At 36.2% G+C, this 19,926-nt stretch overlaps 1 protein-coding gene across 13 annotated transcripts in view; it reads right to left on the bottom strand.

The window, feature by feature from the left end:
- Window positions 1-19,926, bottom strand: part of CDC42BPA (CDC42 binding protein kinase alpha) — a 188,809-nt gene that overhangs the window by 62,733 nt on the left and 106,150 nt on the right. For 11 of the 13 annotated variants that reach the window (XM_042789351.1, XM_042789354.1, XM_042789352.1 and 8 more), the window contains exons 7-15: window positions 17,603-17,696; window positions 16,623-16,823; window positions 15,784-16,032; window positions 12,085-12,164; window positions 10,860-11,026; window positions 10,279-10,401; window positions 5,153-5,286; window positions 3,272-3,514; window positions 2,909-3,019 (exon numbers count right to left, since the gene is read on the bottom strand). In XM_042789351.1, the coding sequence (XP_042645285.1) occupies window positions 2,909-3,019; window positions 3,272-3,514; window positions 5,153-5,286; window positions 10,279-10,401; window positions 10,860-11,026; window positions 12,085-12,164; window positions 15,784-16,032; window positions 16,623-16,823; window positions 17,603-17,696 (1,402 nt within the window). The remainder of the gene's footprint in view (window positions 1-2,908; window positions 3,020-3,271; window positions 3,515-5,152; window positions 5,287-10,278; window positions 10,402-10,859; window positions 11,027-12,084; window positions 12,165-15,783; window positions 16,033-16,622; window positions 16,824-17,602; window positions 17,697-19,926) is intronic. The other 2 variants (XM_042789357.1, XM_042789363.1) reach the window with 1 other exon arrangement.

Genomic DNA, 19,926 nt, shown 5'->3' with positions numbered 1-19,926 from the left:
TAGTCACCCTTAATTACCATGGCTTTGGGTAATTTTATTCTGCTGATGTATGAACAGACTTCAAGATCTAAATGTCATTGCAGAACTTTCAGATGAGCTGAATTTCTACCATGACGAATTCTATGAGAAAGCTGGGCCTTGCTGTTAGTGTCAGCAGAACACTGCAAAGCCCCCTAAATGTGTGAGCCAGATATGTGCTGCTTCCACGTTGTTTTCTCTAACTCATCAAAACGACCATCTGTTTTGATCTAAGAGTTAAATCCTGCCCTTAGGATGCAGAATGGTAAACTGAAGAAAGAAGATGTCATCCTAATGGGAGATGGCTTGGAGAAAGAAAGATTTTAAAAAAATAAAAAAAGAGGAAATACAATAATTTTCTGTCATGCACAGGGAGTTAACAGCTGAACTTGTTTGTTACTGCCCAGCATGCCAAATTGCCTACACATATATGACAATGGAGCACATAAATACTTTAAATTTTGCAACATCAGCTATCTGGTATGGAAAACGTTTCGGTGGTATTTCACCTTTTTTTTCCCCCCACAATTAAAAGACACTATTAAGACCATAAGACAGACAGTGTAGTAGAAGAGAAAGCTATATGGTATTGCACAGTGGCTTACAGAACTAGAAGTAATATAGGAAACAGAGAATATATTTTGAATTGATGTAAGCACAAATTCCAAACAGATGTTTTCATACATGCCTGTTTCAAGTGGACAAATGGTGGAACTGAGACATAATGCATCTCCTGGCACTTCGATTTTAGATGCTGTTTAATGCACCCCAGGATGCTGTTTGTCCTCATGGCTGCCAGGGCACACTGCTGACTCATATTAAGTCTGATTTTTTTTTAAGATCCAAATACATAGCATCCACTGGATGTCGTTTGCCCACACACTTACTGACAATTTTGCAGAACCACAGCAGGTCAGTGTTGCAGGACTTGGCTGGACAGAAGGCACACTGCCTTCCTCCCAACAGGCTCCACTTCATCCCTGAGCTCACTGACCTTATTCTTTACTACAGCCTCTAGCCCTTTCCTAAGGAAGTCCCACTCACCCCTCTGCACTTCCCAGGATCTTCTGCATGAGAGTTAGTGGCACAGTGGGCCGTTCGCAATAAGAGGGTGCACACCATGGCCAGCAGCTCTCTTACTTCTCACCGGAGTTCCTTCAGAACCCCCCCAGTGAGGCCACCAGTCTGGGTGACTTCACATCTGACTCACCTGCCAGCTCTAACGCTTCCTGCGCATCATCCTCAGACTGAGCCCGCTCACCTGACCAACCTGCTGCATGTACTCTGTGTGGCAATCTCCCCTGCTTCAGCAGTAAAGTCTGACACACCAAAAACTTGAGCGTTTCTGCCACAGCCCTATCAACTCAGAGATTACTTTTTTCATCCATGTCAACAAGCAGCCCCATTAGTTTCCTAAGGTGGCTTTCTGTTTTTGATTAAAAGAAATTCTCACAATCACTCTGAACATCCTTTGCAAGGTGGTCTCTAAATTCTCTTTACACTTAACCTGCCATCATTTATGGGCTTCTCCAGTCTCCTTATCTGGAGAAACTTTCCTTTTTTCGTTACATATTGACCTTTTCTCTATGATAGCCTCCTGAACTTAACTGAGGCGCTACGCAGAGCTTCTACTGAATGGATAACGCAGCATCACAACAACTGCACGTGATCCTAAGTATGCTTAGTGTACTGTGAAACATTACTAAAAAAGCTACAAGCCCCCTCTCCTCTCCTGATAAACTTGCCCTGTTGTTATAAATCAGCCTATCATTTATTCTCAATAGAGCTCCATAAATTCTTCTCGCCTCAAACTGTCAAACTCACTCATTGCTGGTGGTGAAGAACTATGAAAGCAGAAGAAATACATCTTAATTTTCAGATAACAATCTGAATCCACAGCAGCAGATACTTTATAAATCCAAACTTCATACTGAATGGATTTCCTTGTTTTCATTTAACCAAGGGAGGCAAAATAAAAGAAGGTTTGCAAAATAACCCCAAATTTTCTGTGCAGTGACTTGATGTTGACAAATGTTCCACACAATTCTGATTAAAAAAAACCCTGTTATTCATTAAATTAATACCAGAATAGGCCTAATCTGACATTTTGCACAAAAAGTTTAAAATTATCCTACTGGACAAAACATTGGGAACAGGATTTTGCTGTAAATGAACAGCAATCCTCACGTGGAAATGAAAAACTTTCTCATTCAATTTTTGAAAAAAACTGATTTCTTCAGAGCAGCATATAAAATGCTGAATTATAGAATAAAATAACAGTTAACATCCTTGGCTTACTTAAATTTCTGCCCCTAAAAAAGCACACACAAGTGTAAGCAGTCTCATCAATATAAACAAAGTCTTCATGCTCAATGCCGTTCTTGTGCAAAAACGTCTCAACTTCTGGCTGAGAGGCAGAATTACACTAAAACTTTTTCTTTATAGTTACATCAGTTGACATCTATTGTGAAGGAAATCATATTTCTTTTGACTGACACACTGAGGAACAACACAGTACACAAAACATCTACGCAGGAACCTGCATAGGCTGCAGATTTATCTTGAAATACTCAACCACTCTACACTAAAAAAATCCAAAATGCTTTTAACAGATAAAGTTAAATAAAGTAATAATGGAAGCAATTTGGTAAGAAATCATTGAGTATTGAGAAATACTTCAGTGAACAGTGAACGTACTGGTCTGAAAAGTGCATTAGGCAAATGTTCATTTTTCTGGACAATAATGCGATGCATGCTGGCATTAATATTCAGTATCAACTCAAGTGACAAACTGACAATACCCTTTTGTCCTACATCTGAAAGCAATCAAACAGATCCAAGTCCTAGTTGACTAGTAAGTTTGCAGGTGTTAATATCAAAACAGACTAACCTTTAGCCCTTCTACTTCGCTTTCCAACTGTTTAGAGTACTGTTCACTCCTCTCTCGCAATTTCCTGTCTTTGGATGCCTCAGCAGCTGCGGCTTCAGCTTGGACTTCCAGCTACAAAAGTACATACGTTTTTAATAGGTATTCAATCTTTTTTTTTTTTTTTCCAAAATCTATTGATGGTTTTCAATATGAGGTAAAACTTCAGCACTAAACTGAACACTTTGAATTCTTAGAAAACAAAATTGGTACTGATTGAAACAACAAAGAGTTAATGATTTACAGACAATAAAAAAAAATTACTTTGCCAGAAAACCTTACATATAACTTATTTCATAGATTCTAAATAGTCTTCTCACCACTTACTTCTTTTTTAAGTCTCTCTGTTCTGCGTAACTCTTGCCTTAAACTTTCTACTTTTTGCATCACCACTTCCATTTCTTCCTCCTTATCTCGGAGCTGGCGGGCAAGCTTTTGTTTTTGAGAGTGCAAGTCTGTCAGCCGCTCGTTCATCTCTGAGAACTCCTGCATTGCCAATTTCCGCTGGCTGTGTGCATCTTTCAGCTCTTTGGCTTGGGATTTTAATCTGTCACTAGACTCTGCCAGTTCCTACAGTTTAAAAAAAGAATTAAGTAATAAACCTAGAAAGCTGCAAGGCCAATTCTGTCTTTGGATGCGCATCTAACACCTTCTCCGGAGTGAATAGAAACTATATATGAATTTATTTTCATAAATGCATCTATGATACAGATTGTATGCCTCTATAAATAAGGAAAGAGGCCAGGTTTTACACTACTGAAGTTAGTAAAACTGCATAAATGTAAACCAAGTAGGAATTTACTCCATTATTACAGGTTAAACACAGTGGCTTTCATGCACTTGTATTAAACTATAAAAATACCTTGCTTTCTTAATTAAAAAAATGCCATTAGCATAGTTTCTCAAGAACTCCTTAAATGAATAAAAAGAATAGTACTTATCTCAACTGCTAAATGATTTAAAAAGTTTTTGCATTAATTAAATGGCAACTCTGTTCTATGAAAATTTCTACTTCAGAAGCTTTTGAAAACTGACCTGCAATGGTGAGCATGATTTCCAAACACTGTACCATAATATCAAATATTACAGCAAATTTCAGGCAACAAAACTCTGTAGTGACTAACAGCAATATATGATAATTATTCTTTTAAAAGAACCCGCATGAAGTAACACTGCTAGTGCTGTGATGACTCTACAGCACAGTACCTTCACAAAGCTTGCCGTGTCCTAGAGCTGTGCTACTACACTACGAATGAGGGACCACAACAGTTTAAATGGTTTAATGATGTTCAGCCAAACCGGAGCAGAACAGAGAAGCAAGGAAAAGCGAGTCTGAGAAGCAAAGAAGAGCGGCAGGAAGAATTAATATTTGGCACTGCTGACATCTATACAACTTTAAAAGCATTTTTTAAGGTTGTTAAAAAGAGGTCCTAATCACTACAAGTTGTTTTAGAAGAGAGATGGTCTTTCTTGGACAATACTGGTAGCTTTCAAGGTTTTAAGAGTCTTAAGGGTTAAAAGAAACAGTGTTAAACACAGCTGGCACATCAACACTGAGCATGGACTCTAAAATACTGGGCCCATATAATCCTGATGAGAAACAGGCTAATGTATTTCACACACCTGATCACAGGCTGATTTAACCATGAAAACAAAAAAGGGCCATGTAAGTCAGTAGGTTATAAATAAAACAAGGAATCAAGGAGACAGAAGAAGAAATAAAACACAGTATTCGTTAACTGTAGTTATTTGAAATTAGTTTTCAATCTTCGTATTTGGGCAACTTTTCACATCTCTCTTCTGGAAACACTTCTGTGATACAGCCTTAACACCATATTCTTAACTTTTTTTCCCCTGCTACAGTCTCACCCCTGCATAAGATTAAACTAGTTTTCTGGAGTAGTTCTTCTTTACTCTGTCTTCTAACCACTATCTTTACCAGCTTAATCTGAAGCTAGAAAACCTTCTTTGCAGACACCATGCAATTTTGTTCATTATCTGGAAGCAGTCACCTAGGACCACTCAGCAGTCATAAACATAACGTGTTAAATAATGTCCTTGTCTTCTAAAAACAGGCAGAAAGCAAAGTAGGTCATGCTACATATTTGTTGTCTGCTCATTAATTTTACACTTGGAAGTTATTTTAAGCAAAATGAAAAATAAAGTAGTCTTCAGGATTTAGAAGAGTTGCTGACAAAATGCCCTTACCTTATTAAGATCTTCCCTCTCTTGCTTCAGCGTTTTGACCTGTTTCTCAAAAGCCTTTATTTGTCTGGAAGCATCATCCAACTCCCGCCTTGCAGTGCTGGCCTCCTCAAGTTGCTGTTCTAGTTGACCAGAATCTAGAAAAAGCAACAGACTTCTAAATATGTTAAGGAAAAAAAAAATCATTATTCTAGAATAGCACAGTCTAGCTGCTTGAAGCCCCTTCAGTATTTGTTCTCGTTTTCATTCAGTCACAAAATAATACAATTCTTATCTGGTTTAGAATACGGAGTAGTTGTTTCAACTGCCATGATCTACTTTTAATGGAACAGAATAAGAGGTCACAGCTTGCTGCAAAACAACATAGAAAACAGTAACAACTTGTCTTTTCACTTTCTAATAATCATGCACTATACCTAATTCTGTAATGTATGCTTTAATATGACCTATACATTTGACTTTTATGCACCGTGATGTAAGATATAATGCATCTTTTATTACACTGTAATTATAAACAGTCTCCCTCCTCTCCCCAAATTCCCTCAGAAAGAAACAGTAAAAGTAATGGGTCGCTCAAGAGCTGGCAAGCGGTCTCCTGTTGATACACTTAAAATTAACTTCACATGATTTTACTTATTTCTAGTGTGAAAAACACTTGTGTTTATGTGATCTGCTTTATTACTACTATAAATATAGGAAAACTATTACAGTCAGTTTCTTACCAACTGTCAGTTATACAATGACATTACATTTCTATGCCACAGCTAAATAATATCATATAAGCATGCTCAAATACTACAACATGAAAAGTTGAAATCCGTAAAATATTGCAAACATTTCTAGCTAGTGGGTGGGGTTTTTTCCCCTTTTAGCCTTTCACTGGAACACAGGAATTTAAAGGAAGATATATATATATGAAGGTAGGTTAATCCCAAGTTCTGTGAAATCACTAGACATTTTGCCTTTGATTTCATTTGTGGCAGGCCTTCAGACTGTATGTATTTACCCACAGAGCAGTAACCCATCTATACCCTTAATAAGAGCCTTTTACTACATTTTCATAAATGCAATCCTAAGAGACTGGTTCTTGAAGAAATGAAATATAAAAACACATACATTTCTAAGAGCTGCAATTTCTGAAACACAAGAATTTTTAAAGCAAATGAATACCATTAGCTTATACACAGACAAATATTCTCTATTATTTTAATTCATTGACTCTTAAATTTAAAAGAATGCATTTAAATAAGAGATGTAGCTCAAAGCCAGAAATTAACTGACTCTCTTATATAGTCTATTCTGAAGTCATTAGCAAAAAGAAAGTTTATATATAGCTCTACAGAGCCAAGATAAACCTCTCTTCCGTGCATGAACTACTTTGTTCCACAGCTCTGTTTTCTTCTTCCATAGCTGCCCTTTACATATTTGGCAATATTAAAGATTCCTCAAAGTTTTCTCCTATGTAACTTAGTGAACAAAAATTATAGCTTTGACCTCAAAAATTGAAAGCATATGCTAGCTTGTCATTTCCTGGAAAACTAGATAGAGAAGAAAAATATTTTTTTCTAAGGTCCCCCTGGTGACAGCCCTGAACTTGACAAAATTTCATGTTCATTTTTAATTACCTTTTTAAGCAGGTGTTTACTCTTACAGCTCCAGAAGAGGCAGTAAAATATGTTAAAGAATAGTGACATATGTGTAGTAAATGGTAATTTTCCATCTAATCACCATAGTTGTTGCTAACATTTTAGCCAACACATGCAAACACTCACTGTAGGATGTTATTACATTACATTTAATTGCCAAGAGATGAGCCCAAAGCATGAAGTTCAGCTCTGCACCTGAACTGAACCTTCTTAAAGTGCATCAGACCTAGATTTGGAAATTTAGATATTTTGAAGGCCACCCAGAAAACTTGGAACTAGCTCCTCTATATTCGGAAGCATTCAAATACGATCGTCACTTGGTTCGTGCCCTTATTTTGTCATTAATTTAGCTTTAAAATCTATCTCACAAAAAAAAACCATAAAATCAAGCAAAATACAACATTCTATTTTCCCAATTTATCAGATTAGCTTGTATTAGTTACAGCTTCAGGCACAAATGAGCGTCTTCTAACTAATGGCTGTATTGTCTGGACCAGACAAGGCATTCAAGTACATACTGGGAAAGCTATGTGCTGACTGGGGATGGATTAGACAACTCTACATCTTCCTCATTTTATCACATTATTCATTTCCAACCCCAAAACCAAAAGCACATATTGTATCAAGGAATAAATACACAAATACATATGTGGCATGAAGCAGAAAATTCATAACGGATACTTAAGGGAAAACATTCTCAGTATTAACTGCCCCCACCAGAAACTGGCTTCTTTTAAATTTGAAAAGGGATATTAGTTGTGCTGGGGAATGTTCCCACACTTCTTTATTATTTTTTTTTTTTTATTACCAAGGGAAGAGAGTAATACCTTCAGTAACGAACTAAAATCTAAGTTGCAGCTCACTAGTCAAGAATAAAATATAATTTAAAGCTGATTCTGATGCTTTTCCATGAAGGGCTGGTCCCATAGAAAAGCTGTTCTTGTAGATGTTGCTTTTCACGGATCCCAAAGAGCCAAAACCAGAGCTGAGGATTGCTGCAGAACAGAGGTTTCTGATCATGTTGTCTTTTTCATTACAGCAAGTGGAGGGACATTTGGCTGGAGACAAACTTCACAAAAACCTTTGTCCTGATGTGGCGCCAATATAGCATCACTCAAACCAGAGTGATCCTCCCCGAGCTAGAATTAAGCCATGTTCATACACAAAAATAATGCTATGGTACAATACAAAACTGCTGTATTTCAGACTTTTTTCAGACTACGCAATTTTAACAGCATATAATCTACGTGCTGCAGTCTGCAGTTCATATATAGCCCGTTTCTGTCCTATAACATAGCAGCAGAGTCTAAACACACCAACTGAAATGTCTGGAAGTTAAGTTGAAGTTATTCTTTCTGTGGGTGTCACTGCTGGCATTCCTGCCACTTTCAGGAACTGAATTAAGTCTTTTCACAAATACAAACCAGAACAAATATTTTTTTGTAGTTTCCTCCAACCTTTCTCACTAGATTTTCTTCCCTTGCCACAGGTAAAATGGACATAAAAATAGAGCTCCATCTATTGCTACTTGTGTCTGATTTTTCCCTCACATAAAATGCAGACATTTTCCTATTTCAACTGACAAGAATCAGATTTGTCCTCCCTGTTTCTGTGGTTCTAGTCCTGACACCTAACAGTCTCTATCAATCTTGCTGTTTTTCCTAAATAAAAACCATCTTGCTGTACTTCCTTTCTTTTCCTTTGAAGATGTCTCTGCTTTCAAGATCCTATTTTGAAGAAACCATGACAGAGCAGGATAGCATAAGTCCTATGCCATGAAATCACTACAAGAGAAAACTCCCTTTAACCTAATGCAGAACACCAAACCAAGAACAGAAGCTCCCTCTCTGGAAGTTCTCAAAACATGAGTTTCCAGAATCCAGGAGAGCAAGGCTGCAAAAAGATGGATTTCTTTGAATCTTTCCCTAAATGTCTCCAGTAGCCTCTGTAAAGACACAGGATACTGGGCTAAGCAGATCTTTGCTTTTTGACCGATCTGGAATTTATAAAGAAAGGCAGTATGACATTAATTAGAGAAATTCAGCTCTTTATCTGTACAGATTTCAAAAACACTTTTCAAACTTAGAGTAGTGAGATACTTGATAGCCAAATTTTTAGTTATAAAACCTTCATGAACCCTCAGAAGCAAAGGAACTAAACAGAGAGGAAACAAATACTCAGTTTTGTAAGAAAAGATAACTTACTGACAGCAGAGCTGAGAGGTGGTTCTTTCCCCTCTTACCTCCCTTTCCTTGTATGCTCCTATTGCCCACCTTGTGCTGATTTATCAAATCATAAGTTGATTAAATCCTCTGTACCTAGATATTTTATTCTTTGTTTAATTGACTGAATTAAAGTCAAGAGAGTCTGGGGCATGCACAGAGAGAGCAGGGGCTACACAGCTGTGATCAGGACCCATTTTGGTGGCAGAGTTTTGATTGGTCTTTTCTGCTGCTCATGGAACCTCAGCCTTATAGCCCATAGTGTCCTCTCATGGAAAGCACCCTTCACTACTCCCTGCCACTTGGAAAACTCAGTATCACTGTAGTTTTACGCACACAGTCCCCCTCCCAGATAACCCACACTTTTCTAAAAGTACTGTTCCAAGAAAATACTCAGAAAACCACATCACCAGTTTGAACTAGCTTTTATTCCACATCCAGTTACAATGCACTAAGTAACAGCACACTGTAAACCTCTATGGTTTCAAAGAAAATATAATCAAAACTGTGATCACATCTCAAATTTGGTCCTTCTGTGGCAAAATCAACAGAAAATGAGACAACAAAAAGGATCAATTGATGCTTAAATCATAACAAATCATCCCTCCACCAAATATTTTTAAGACTATTAAAACTGCTAGGCTAAACTCTTCAGACCTCCTGTTCACTCACATAATCAAGAAACACCACCTTTCTTCCTTCTAGTTTACTACCTATGTACCTGCATACCAGCGTGCAGAAAAGTACAGAGCAAGGAATGCTAAGATATGCTACAGTGACTGTGACTTCTGAAAAGACTGCAGTGACTTTTGATACTGCCAAAAATAACCAAACAAGTGTTCCATCCACTCTTGCAGTACACACTGCAGGAAGAAGGGGGGTGGATGGGGGTGGAAGTGGAAACTGTACTGAGGAAATTGGTCATGGTTTCACAGATTCTCAGGTACAGCCTGATTCATATCCATGTAAATTAGCAACACTGTAATTTAAAACTACTGGAACTTCACCACTAATGATAATAGCAGAAGTCACTGAAATCTTCCTTTTCCCTTGCAACTGGAATTACTGAAGTGATGAATATTAAGTTCAACTTGTAGAAAATACTGAGCTACCAATGAAGAGCAAAGGGTAAAATAAGAAGTAAAAATAGACTGGAAGAGTCTTTCGTAAAGCAAAGCAAAACTAGCATTACATTAGGAAAAAAAATATTGTCAAAATATTGTTTCCTGTTACACTTTTTATGTTAATATTTATAACATACCTGTTACCTGTTTCTTCAACTTTTCAATTTCTTCTTTCAAACTTTTAATTTCTAAATCTTTGCTTGCTGTTATTGGGCCATCTACTGTTGAATACTGCAGAGCCTGGACTGTCTGGGTGGATTCTAGAACAAGATGGGAGGTGGCAAATTACATGCCTGACAACTGAGGAGGTCAAGAAGATATTACTGATAAATTAAGACATGCCAAAAGACCCTCCACTGAGGATTCTACAACTTATAATTTCGAACTACCAAGTGCCAAATTTTCAGTAACTGTCAGCTGGACAAACTAAGTTCTCAGAGGTTTTAAGAATGAAATATTTACGCCATCATAAACAAGGCACGGTGTGAACAAAGTCAGTGTGTTATAGGAAGCTGCACGCATAGGATATTTCAGGCATAAAGACTAACAAAAGTTGAATTTGTCAACAGAAATAATGAAGAGAATTCTTTTCTGCTAGAAAGAATTCCAGGATGCGTATTCATTTTTTTTCCCACAGTATAAACCATGCCTTACAAAGCTGCAAGCTAATCTAAGTCAAAAAAAGCAACTGAATGATTTTTTTATTTAATTACTATACCTTGTAGTTTTCTACTAAGTTCAAGCTTTTCCTGTTCTAGACGTCTTATTCTCCTTTCATAAGCTTCTGTTGCTAAACTATCCTCCAAAGTTCTTTGAATGCTGGCGTCAAGATCCATGGAGGGTGGTCCAGCTGTCAGTCTTAGACAGCTGCGGTCTGAAAGTACACTAGGGGGAAAAAATTAAACAGTATTGGATTTTACAATAGGCTGTGTTTAAAATAATAATAATAATTTTAAAAAAAGCAATAAATTAATAGTTGTTTAAATTGTTAATTACCATGTTATTTATTATACAGTCAAATAATACCTTGTTAGTATGTGCTCATTAAAAATTGAATTCACTTTTTACCTAGCATTACTGATCTCCTTAGTGCAATTTTTGTTACATAAAAGTGAATGAACTCCTGATTAAATGTTATCATTATGGACAGTCAACATTAGTCAGATAGCAAAAAGCAACAATCTAGATAGTAAGATTACAATAAGTTTATCTTAAAATAATTAATCAAGTTTCTCAAACACTTTAAACACAGCAATCACAACAAATGGTGTGAAATGATCACATGACAATGAGGGCATAAACGTATCAGAAATGTTGTGGCTCTGATTCTGTGGATACTCATGTACGCATACAACTAGTCTAACAGGAAGTCTACAGGACACGTCACATAACCAGCATTAAGCACATGTGTTTGCAGAAACATAGGGCTGATTTTTCAATGGTTGGAAACATTATTTATTTATTTTTATAAATGATCAAAGAGGATACGTGGACTTCCTCGTTACTGTTTAATTCGGCATTGAGATTAACATGACAAATTCCACATTAAAACCAAACATTAATAAAAGCAACTTTTTAAAAAAAATTCCATTCACACTTACAAGAGGGTCAAACAACTAGAAATAAAATTGGTTTTAAAGTCTAATGAGCTAAGTTCTCTCTGGGCCCACACATCTGCTCTTCACTTTGTCATACGCAGTTAACTTCATACATTGTCTGAAAACTACCTTTCTCAACAAAACTCCTCTGAACACAGGTGCTGACCTTTACATTTATGTAAATTTTACCCGGAGAGAGCTCATTCTTTTGGACAGACAGCATTGTAGGTTATTGCCTAGTAATTTCCTCACTAAAACACATTCTTTGGTATCTGTAGTTGGTTTCAGAGAAACTCAAGATATTACGTAACTATCCTACAGACAAGTTTGGAACTCTCAACTTACCAGCTACTTGTATATGTGAAACCCACAAATGGTAAATGGTGGCCAGAAAATGCAGTGTGTGATGGTGGAGGCATTGTTTCCTAGAAAAATAAAAGGACAGTTGAGTAAGTAATATCCTACTGGACTTAAAAGAAAAATATTTTTGCATTTAACCATATCTGAAGTGTTATTGATAACATCATATTAACTATATTCAGTCATCCTTATCTACAGCCCAAATATGAAATGGCATCACCTAAATCTATTTATGATAGCATGCAATATACAAAACCACAGCATGCTGGCATAAAAATGCTCTTCTAATTAAATAGGCTATTGTTGGAGGAAAGCAGAATATTGCACATATTAAAAGCCAATTTATACCTTCTTTTTTCCAAGAAGCTCTTAGCACAAATAGTATTACCTTTTATTCCTATATAGGAACACTCCTCTCTGCTATTTAGTCAGCAGTTTCCTGCCTGTAGATTTACCAACCCCACTTCTGAGTGGGCTTTCTCTATCTGGAGAGAACAAGAGTCAGACATTTACTAGAAAGAAGTAATACAACAGGGTCTAATCCTATTACCGCTTTGACCATTTCTTCATTCATTGCTCCTTTTTCCTGACAGACAAAGAATTACAAACCAAGACAAACCTTTGAGCTTCTCCTCAGGCTAAAATAACCCTGTTGCTATATTATTTGAACCACTGCAAGTTCTAATATTCTTAAATATCCTGTTAAAAGTTTCCTGGTTAATCCCAAAATGCAAAATTTATGTTGCTGTACTAGGGATGGTCTTAATGGTCATCAAAAGAAACTCCCTAAGAAGATTATCACACTGGAAGTGCTAAAAGGTTCTAAATTTTAAGAGAAGGTAACATAATGATTTTTTTCAAACAAAAGAACACCAATGATATGACTTGACTGTGTAAGTACCTCAAATATACATTGTTGATCATTTTGGAAGCTAAGGACAAAACCAAATTACAATGCCTTAACTTCCCATTAATTGGTAAGTAAAATATCAATTATTACACACTATGGTCAGGAAAAGTAAAATTCTTTACTTCTCTTTTATATTTTATTTTGATATTTCATAGATTTGACTTTCAAAACTGTCTTTATGAATAACTTTAAAAAAGACCAAGTGCATAATTGTGTGATTTTAACAGCCCATATGACAGTTTTCAGTTACCACACAGGTAAGTGAATGTTGGTTCTAAAATATCCTATTGACAATGATGTACAATTCTGTAAAATAACTTGTTCATTTGCTGATTCTTTGGCAGAGATCAAAATACTTATCTCTTGCTACTTGTGCGAATTCAACTGTATTATCATACTGAAAAATCTATAACTGAATCTGCAACTATCAGGCCTGTCACTAAAGCTACTAAACCACACAGTAAAAGCTAAAAACTTGCAGAACTCAGGCTGCCTAACAATGTTGTTTTGCCCTCATGTTTATGCATACTTTTAACATACTGTTTGAATGCCATTATTATGTATATAATTCTTCCATGGGACCACAGTCTCATTCCAAGTTCAGGTAGAACAATAACAATCATGGCTTTTTGACATTGCCTCTTATCTTCAGCACTGGGCATCCCTTATTTGCAGCATGCCGTTCAAACCTCGCAATGAATTTAATTGAAAAAAAAAAATTCTCATGGGTTCATCTGTGGTGCTGACTTCTGTAACAGTAACACAAGTATGTGAACTTTCCTTAAAAGATGTGTATGAAAGATGTTAGTTACGTATAGGAATTTGAGGGGAAGCAATATTAAATACCATGTTCACTAGCTGAAGCAAGAATATAAAATATCTTCAGTTGTTCAATACCTTAGGCTAGTTTTTTTTCCTGACATGCTATGCATGAAAAAAAATGGTAAAAATATAACCTGAAATTAAATGAGAAATGTTTCAAATGAGAAACTGAAAATGAAGATCCAGAAACCTGTATTCATCTTAAAAGGTTCAACAGTGTTGCTTTTCACTCCCAAAGTCTAAAGCAAATTAAGAATCAGACTCTGTTTTCACATCTGAGTCCAATAACTCGTCACAGGAGCATTCTTCTTTCACCTGCAGCTTCCTTCTTCTTTATGATGGAAAAACAGTCACACTGAACAGGCACCTTGAAAGTGCTTCAGCTGGGAGATCAGGCTCTAAAAAGGAAGACCCCTGGACAGGCCAGCATTAGAACCCGTGAATAACCTCCAAAAGGTATTTCAGCTTCACAAAGATTTGCTACACACAGCATCCATTCCCGCCACTCAGTCCTGATACCTGGACAAAATTATGTGCAAACAGGTATCTGAAAACTGTGTAAAAAAAAGTGTCGTAGTTTGATCCCAGAGGGCAATGGAGCACCACACAGCTGTTCTCTCACCTCTTCCCCCACCAGCACTGGGAAGAAGAAAATGAAGCAAAAGGCTCAAAAGTTGAAATAAGGTCAGGGAGGGGTGACTCACTCATGGTCATGGGCAAAAGACAGACTCGTTAGGGGAAGAAAAGAAAACATCACTTTAATTCAAACACTAACAAAACCAACACTCAACAGACAAGGTGGGACAGTGGGAAGTGTCACAACATCCAAAATCACATCCACCTATCCCTCCCTTCTTCCCAGGCTCAGCTCTGCCTCTGATCTCTCTACCTCCTCCCCCAGCAATGCAGGGGGCAGGGGATGGGGGTTACAGTCAGCTCGCTGCTCCCTCCTCCTCGGGGGGTGGGTTGAACATGAAAGGACTCTGAGACCTAATGCTCCACACCACCTACGTCCACCACAGGATTTCATCCAGTCCAAGTGTTTCCTATGTTTTACTGCACAGTTGGAGGAAAGGGAATGCAAATAATGATCATCCTGCCTATACCAATTCACTCTGCCTATCACTTATCTGCAGGTCCAGGAAGTTCAGTGCAACTGAGATTCAAAACTGAAACAAAAGCAAAGCGTGTGAAAATGCTTCACCTCACATGTAAATAGCAAGTCTCTACATCTTTCAACAAGCACCAAAAAAAAAAAAAAGCATTCCCAAGGAGACAACACAAGGCATTCCTCTGATGCTACAACCTCTATCATCTGTCAAAGTACCTGTTCAAAAGCATAGAAACACTAAGGTTGTTAAAAATCAATGGTTGCAAATTTTTTTAAGCTAAGAGAAAATAATTTCTTTCACTAAGGTTGTACGTAAAGAAATGGCTCTACCATTTCTCCTAAATTTTCCAAAACTTAACTCCAGTCAGAAAACAAGATGGAAAAATTTTAGTGGGAATGAACTGAATGGAATCTGATAGAGATAGGAGCAGTTAGAGTAGAGCACTACAATAAAATGTATTATGCAAACCTAGTACATGTCTCAATAACGCTCTGCTAGAAATACTGTGTCTTGCAGACCATCTACATGTAAAGGTATTATTTATTATAAGACAGATACTAAGAACTTAACCAACACATATATATCTAATGTGCAGCGACAAATATATGTAAAGTTACAATGAATTTACAAAGTTGAACTGAAGTTATCCTTATACATACATCTTTGGAGGGTCAGCCTCCAAACTATGAATGTATTCCCTACACAGTTCTTCAAAGCAGCACTTATTTGCTGTTTTCGTAAAACCAGTGAAATCAAATAAATAACATGCCATTTACATATATTTTGCTATAAAAGTATACTACAAAAGCAGACTTCTCAAAATGTTAATTCTATACTTACAGAATTTTTTAGGCAGTCATCATCCACATCAAAGTTTGATGTATCAGTGGGGCTGCTGACTTCTGGGATGTAAGGTGCCTCACAGTTCCTAATGTTGTCCCAATCAATCCCAGCAAAAAACGGATGGTTCTTGAAGTCTTCTATCCCATTCTGTCCAAGCCGATGCTCTCTGCTACAAATGAGCCTTCGGATGAGGTCCTTTGCACTTTCAGAGACATCTGTCACTTGAGCAGGAAACTGAAACCTCTCCTTCAAGATTAGTAAGAGAAAATAGTTTATTACCAACAAAAATTTGGAAAAATCACCCTTCTTAGTGAAAAACATTATGTAGAAAAAGAAATGTGCAAATACTCCTGTTCTTAAATATATGCAGTAAGGTTTCTAGGAAAAAGATTTCTTCAAAGGATAGAAACTATTGACGTTTTTCTGTCTCCTAGTCTTTCTTCTTTATTTAAGTGTCTCTTACACTGTTGAAGTCTACAGCTACATCCATGTGGAAGAACATTTAAGAATCCTCTGCATAAGCCAACCAATGGATTCGCCAGAAGAAAGTAACACAAAAGGAGTGATGTAATGTAGCCAAGATTTACTCCATAGAGTGAACTAACAGCCATGTTTCCAAATCCAGATTTTTAGTTTTGAACTGCTTTATCCTAAAGCAAAGCCATCTGCAAACCATAACCATAAACTTACTATATGGAAACATATTTTTTTGTTCTACATTTATGAACATTAACATAATAAGTACATAAAACCTCATTTTTAAACAAGTCCTCAAATTACCCTATTACTTATTAAAAATTAGCGTAGAGAAAGACAGAAAGAGAAAGTGCACTAACTTTGTGGTTCATTATTTTCCCATAGGTCTCCACCAAGGACTCAGCATAAAAGGGCGTTTCTCCATAAAGCATTTCATACATGCAAACGCCTAGGGACCACCAGTCACACTCGGGCCCATACTTCCCTTTTCCATCTTCCATGGCCTGCAAGATTTCTGGAGAGATGTAGTCTGGTGTTCCAACTGCCACTGAAGATTGGACCTGTAGTAGTTACATTTCCAGAATTAAAATCAACTTCCATTGTTACAGACACTGCTGTCAGTGGCGCTGTGCACATACATATAAATTTAGCCTAGTGTGCTAGTTACAAGAACAAGAACTGAGGACAAACAAAGGCTTCTAAATCAATAAAGAAATACTTAAGTATCCATGGCACTATATTAATAGGCATCCCAATAATATACTTTGGCTAAACTCTTACAAATATTTAGTAACAGAGAAAGAACAAAACTGTCAATTCTTAGGCTTAGAGCTGTTAAGTAATTATAGATTAGGTAAATCACATATATTAACTCAAATACTTTGTAACACTCTGCGACTTGATTAACATACCAGAATTACATTCTAGTCACACCTACTATATACTGTGCAAGTTTAAATACACTATAATTAGCACATCACCATATTTCAGTATTTCATCCTGCTTATACTAAAGCTTACATTTTCAATAAATATTAGAGCTCAGAGCTGAAAACTTGAGAGATTCATAGTTCATCAACAAACACATATTCAGTACTGACAGTGCAGCTTCTCATTATTTATTTATGAGTTGACTATATGCATCTAAAAAGCTTTTAATATCAAGTAAATCCAAGCAGTGTGCAGTCATCTTTTGAATCAAGGTTAGTTATATAACAATACCATTACAATTCCATGTTGTTTGACATAAAGCACGTTTCCTGTTTACTAGCACACATTTTAGTGGCTAGTAAAGGACTGAAGAAAAAGTACTTAGGAATATATAATTCTTTCTAATTTACCGTTCCATCTTCCATCAGTTTCAGACAAGAACCAAAATCTGCTAATCGAATATGTCCATTCATATCCATCAAGATGTTGTCTGGTTTAATATCCCTGCAATTAAAACACATTTTAGAATTAGTACAAAAACATATTGCATAATATATAGTCCAAACACTGACTCTGCAACACTCCCTTATCATTCAAAACCAGCAACAGATCAGAAGATGGAACACAATCACTCATCATATGGTGAAATTTGCACCAGGGACATTTCACGACAGGAGCCACAGATCAAATCATATAATGCCTGTTAATTTTAGGAAGATTTGTGTGGTCACATTCCTCTCATCTCTCATTGATAGACAGGAGAATCTTACTAGCTCTGAACTTTTGTACGTAAAACTTTTAAATCATCTGAAGAATTTTAGTGAAGTACTCTCAAGTAAAAAGATGCACACTTCCACTGGAGCTGGATAACAATCTCCAAGTTTTCCTATAGAACAAAGGTCAATGAAACCCTAAAATAATTAATGTATTTTTAAATTTACTGTCTTCCATCAGCATTTTTTCTCTCAAAGACATCTCAGCTCATATGTACGTCTGTCATACTTCTGCTGAAATGACCAGCAAAGCCATCGTACACACTACTACAAGTTCTGCTTGGACAAATTCTGCAGCTGTCTCATTCAGGTCATAAAACACATGGCAAGGTTTTTCTAAGCAGGCAACATAATAAATATTCCTTATTTTGCAAATTTAACTCTTTTTTGTCGTACATTTTACATATCTGTGTATAAGTTTATCTACTAAGTATATAAGTTTACATACTGTATATATATATATATATATATATACACTTATACTCAGTATACAAGTTTATATACTAAGTACACTGAAACACAGATAAAGCCTATGCCCCCAGTGTGCAGCTGACTAGGATGAAAGTGTCTGTGCTCTCTAAGTTACCAGAGGGATGTTTATTGTTCAACTTGCAAACTAGGTTCAAATGTTGAAATTCCTTTCCATTAAAGTACAGTTATTAGAAATATCCATTAGGCTACATTTTAAAAATAGATTACATTATTACATTGTTATTCTAACCTTATCTATTATATTCAAAAGGTAAATTACAACTGTATGAATAAAGTACTACGAATACTTTCTCAGGGAACAGTCATTTATAAGACATAAGAACAAATCCCCTAAAACAAACAAAAAACAAGTGAAGCCCTGCCTTTGCTTAATTTCACTAACAACTTATAAATGTCATCAATTGCTTTGGAGACAAAGTTCAGAATATTCACAAGCTACAATATTCACATAGCACATGAAAGCAAGGTTTTCTTCTTTGATTTTTTTTTTGTTTCATTTGTTTGTTTTTTAATAAAACCTGAGTTATAAACAATGTTCACTGAGAATTTATAATGGCAAAAAAATTAGAAACACGCCTTGAACAACATTCTAGAATCAATGGCATGACTGTTACACACCTCAGTGACAATATGGTAACAGTATATTGTTCTGAAGAAAAGCACTTTCTGAATTTGTGTTACCCAAAGACAAGCAGGCAGTGGTCCATGCTGAAAACAAATTTTAGCCACCTCCCAAATATGCAGAAATATTTACAAAGTAGAAAGCAAACATTACTTAAGAAATCATAAAGATTTTATGAAAGAAAGCATAAAGACAATTCTTTACAAAGTAAAGCATAAAAATTAACTGGGTCCATTCTCTAAATAACATTCTTCCACTTGATTTTTGCTGACACTGAATACACCAAAAAATTGCAACCTCCAGACTGAGATAGCTTTATTTATTTTACATTCACCCACCAAAAACATTCCTTAAACATGTTTCTAAATAAAAACAAACACATGCTATTGAGACCTCTGGAATTATAGCTCCAGTTTAAAACACTCTGCAAAAACATGCACCTAAAATCAAGTTCCTCTTAAAAGCTGGACCTAGTTCAAGCTAAACAAAAACATGAGTCACCCTTGAATCTCCAGTTATCCATCTTCTACCTTTTAATATATTCCCAAGAGAAATAATAATAATACTACAAATAATAATAATCATCATCCCAACCTTCCCATTCAATCTCACAAAACAACAGAAAACATGAAAAAAATCTCACTTTGATGTCAACACTGCAGAAACAAACCTGCAAACAACATTGAAAGCACTCAGAGGAACAAGTATTTCTTGCAAAGCGAAGTTTGTAAGGCTCAGTAATAACTTCATAAGAACATTTTTTATAGTTAAGAAGAAAAAGAGACCAACTTAATGCATACAAATTCTTTTCAGCTCTTATAACAGAAGGTATGGGTTATGAACAACT

This window comes from Tyto alba, unplaced genomic scaffold (genome assembly GCF_018691265.1).
Source record: "Tyto alba isolate M040663 unplaced genomic scaffold, T.alba_DEE_v4.0 Super-Scaffold_16, whole genome shotgun sequence".
NCBI lineage: Eukaryota > Metazoa > Chordata > Aves > Strigiformes > Tytonidae > Tyto > Tyto alba.
This window is presented reverse-complemented; position numbering and strand designations above follow the sequence as displayed.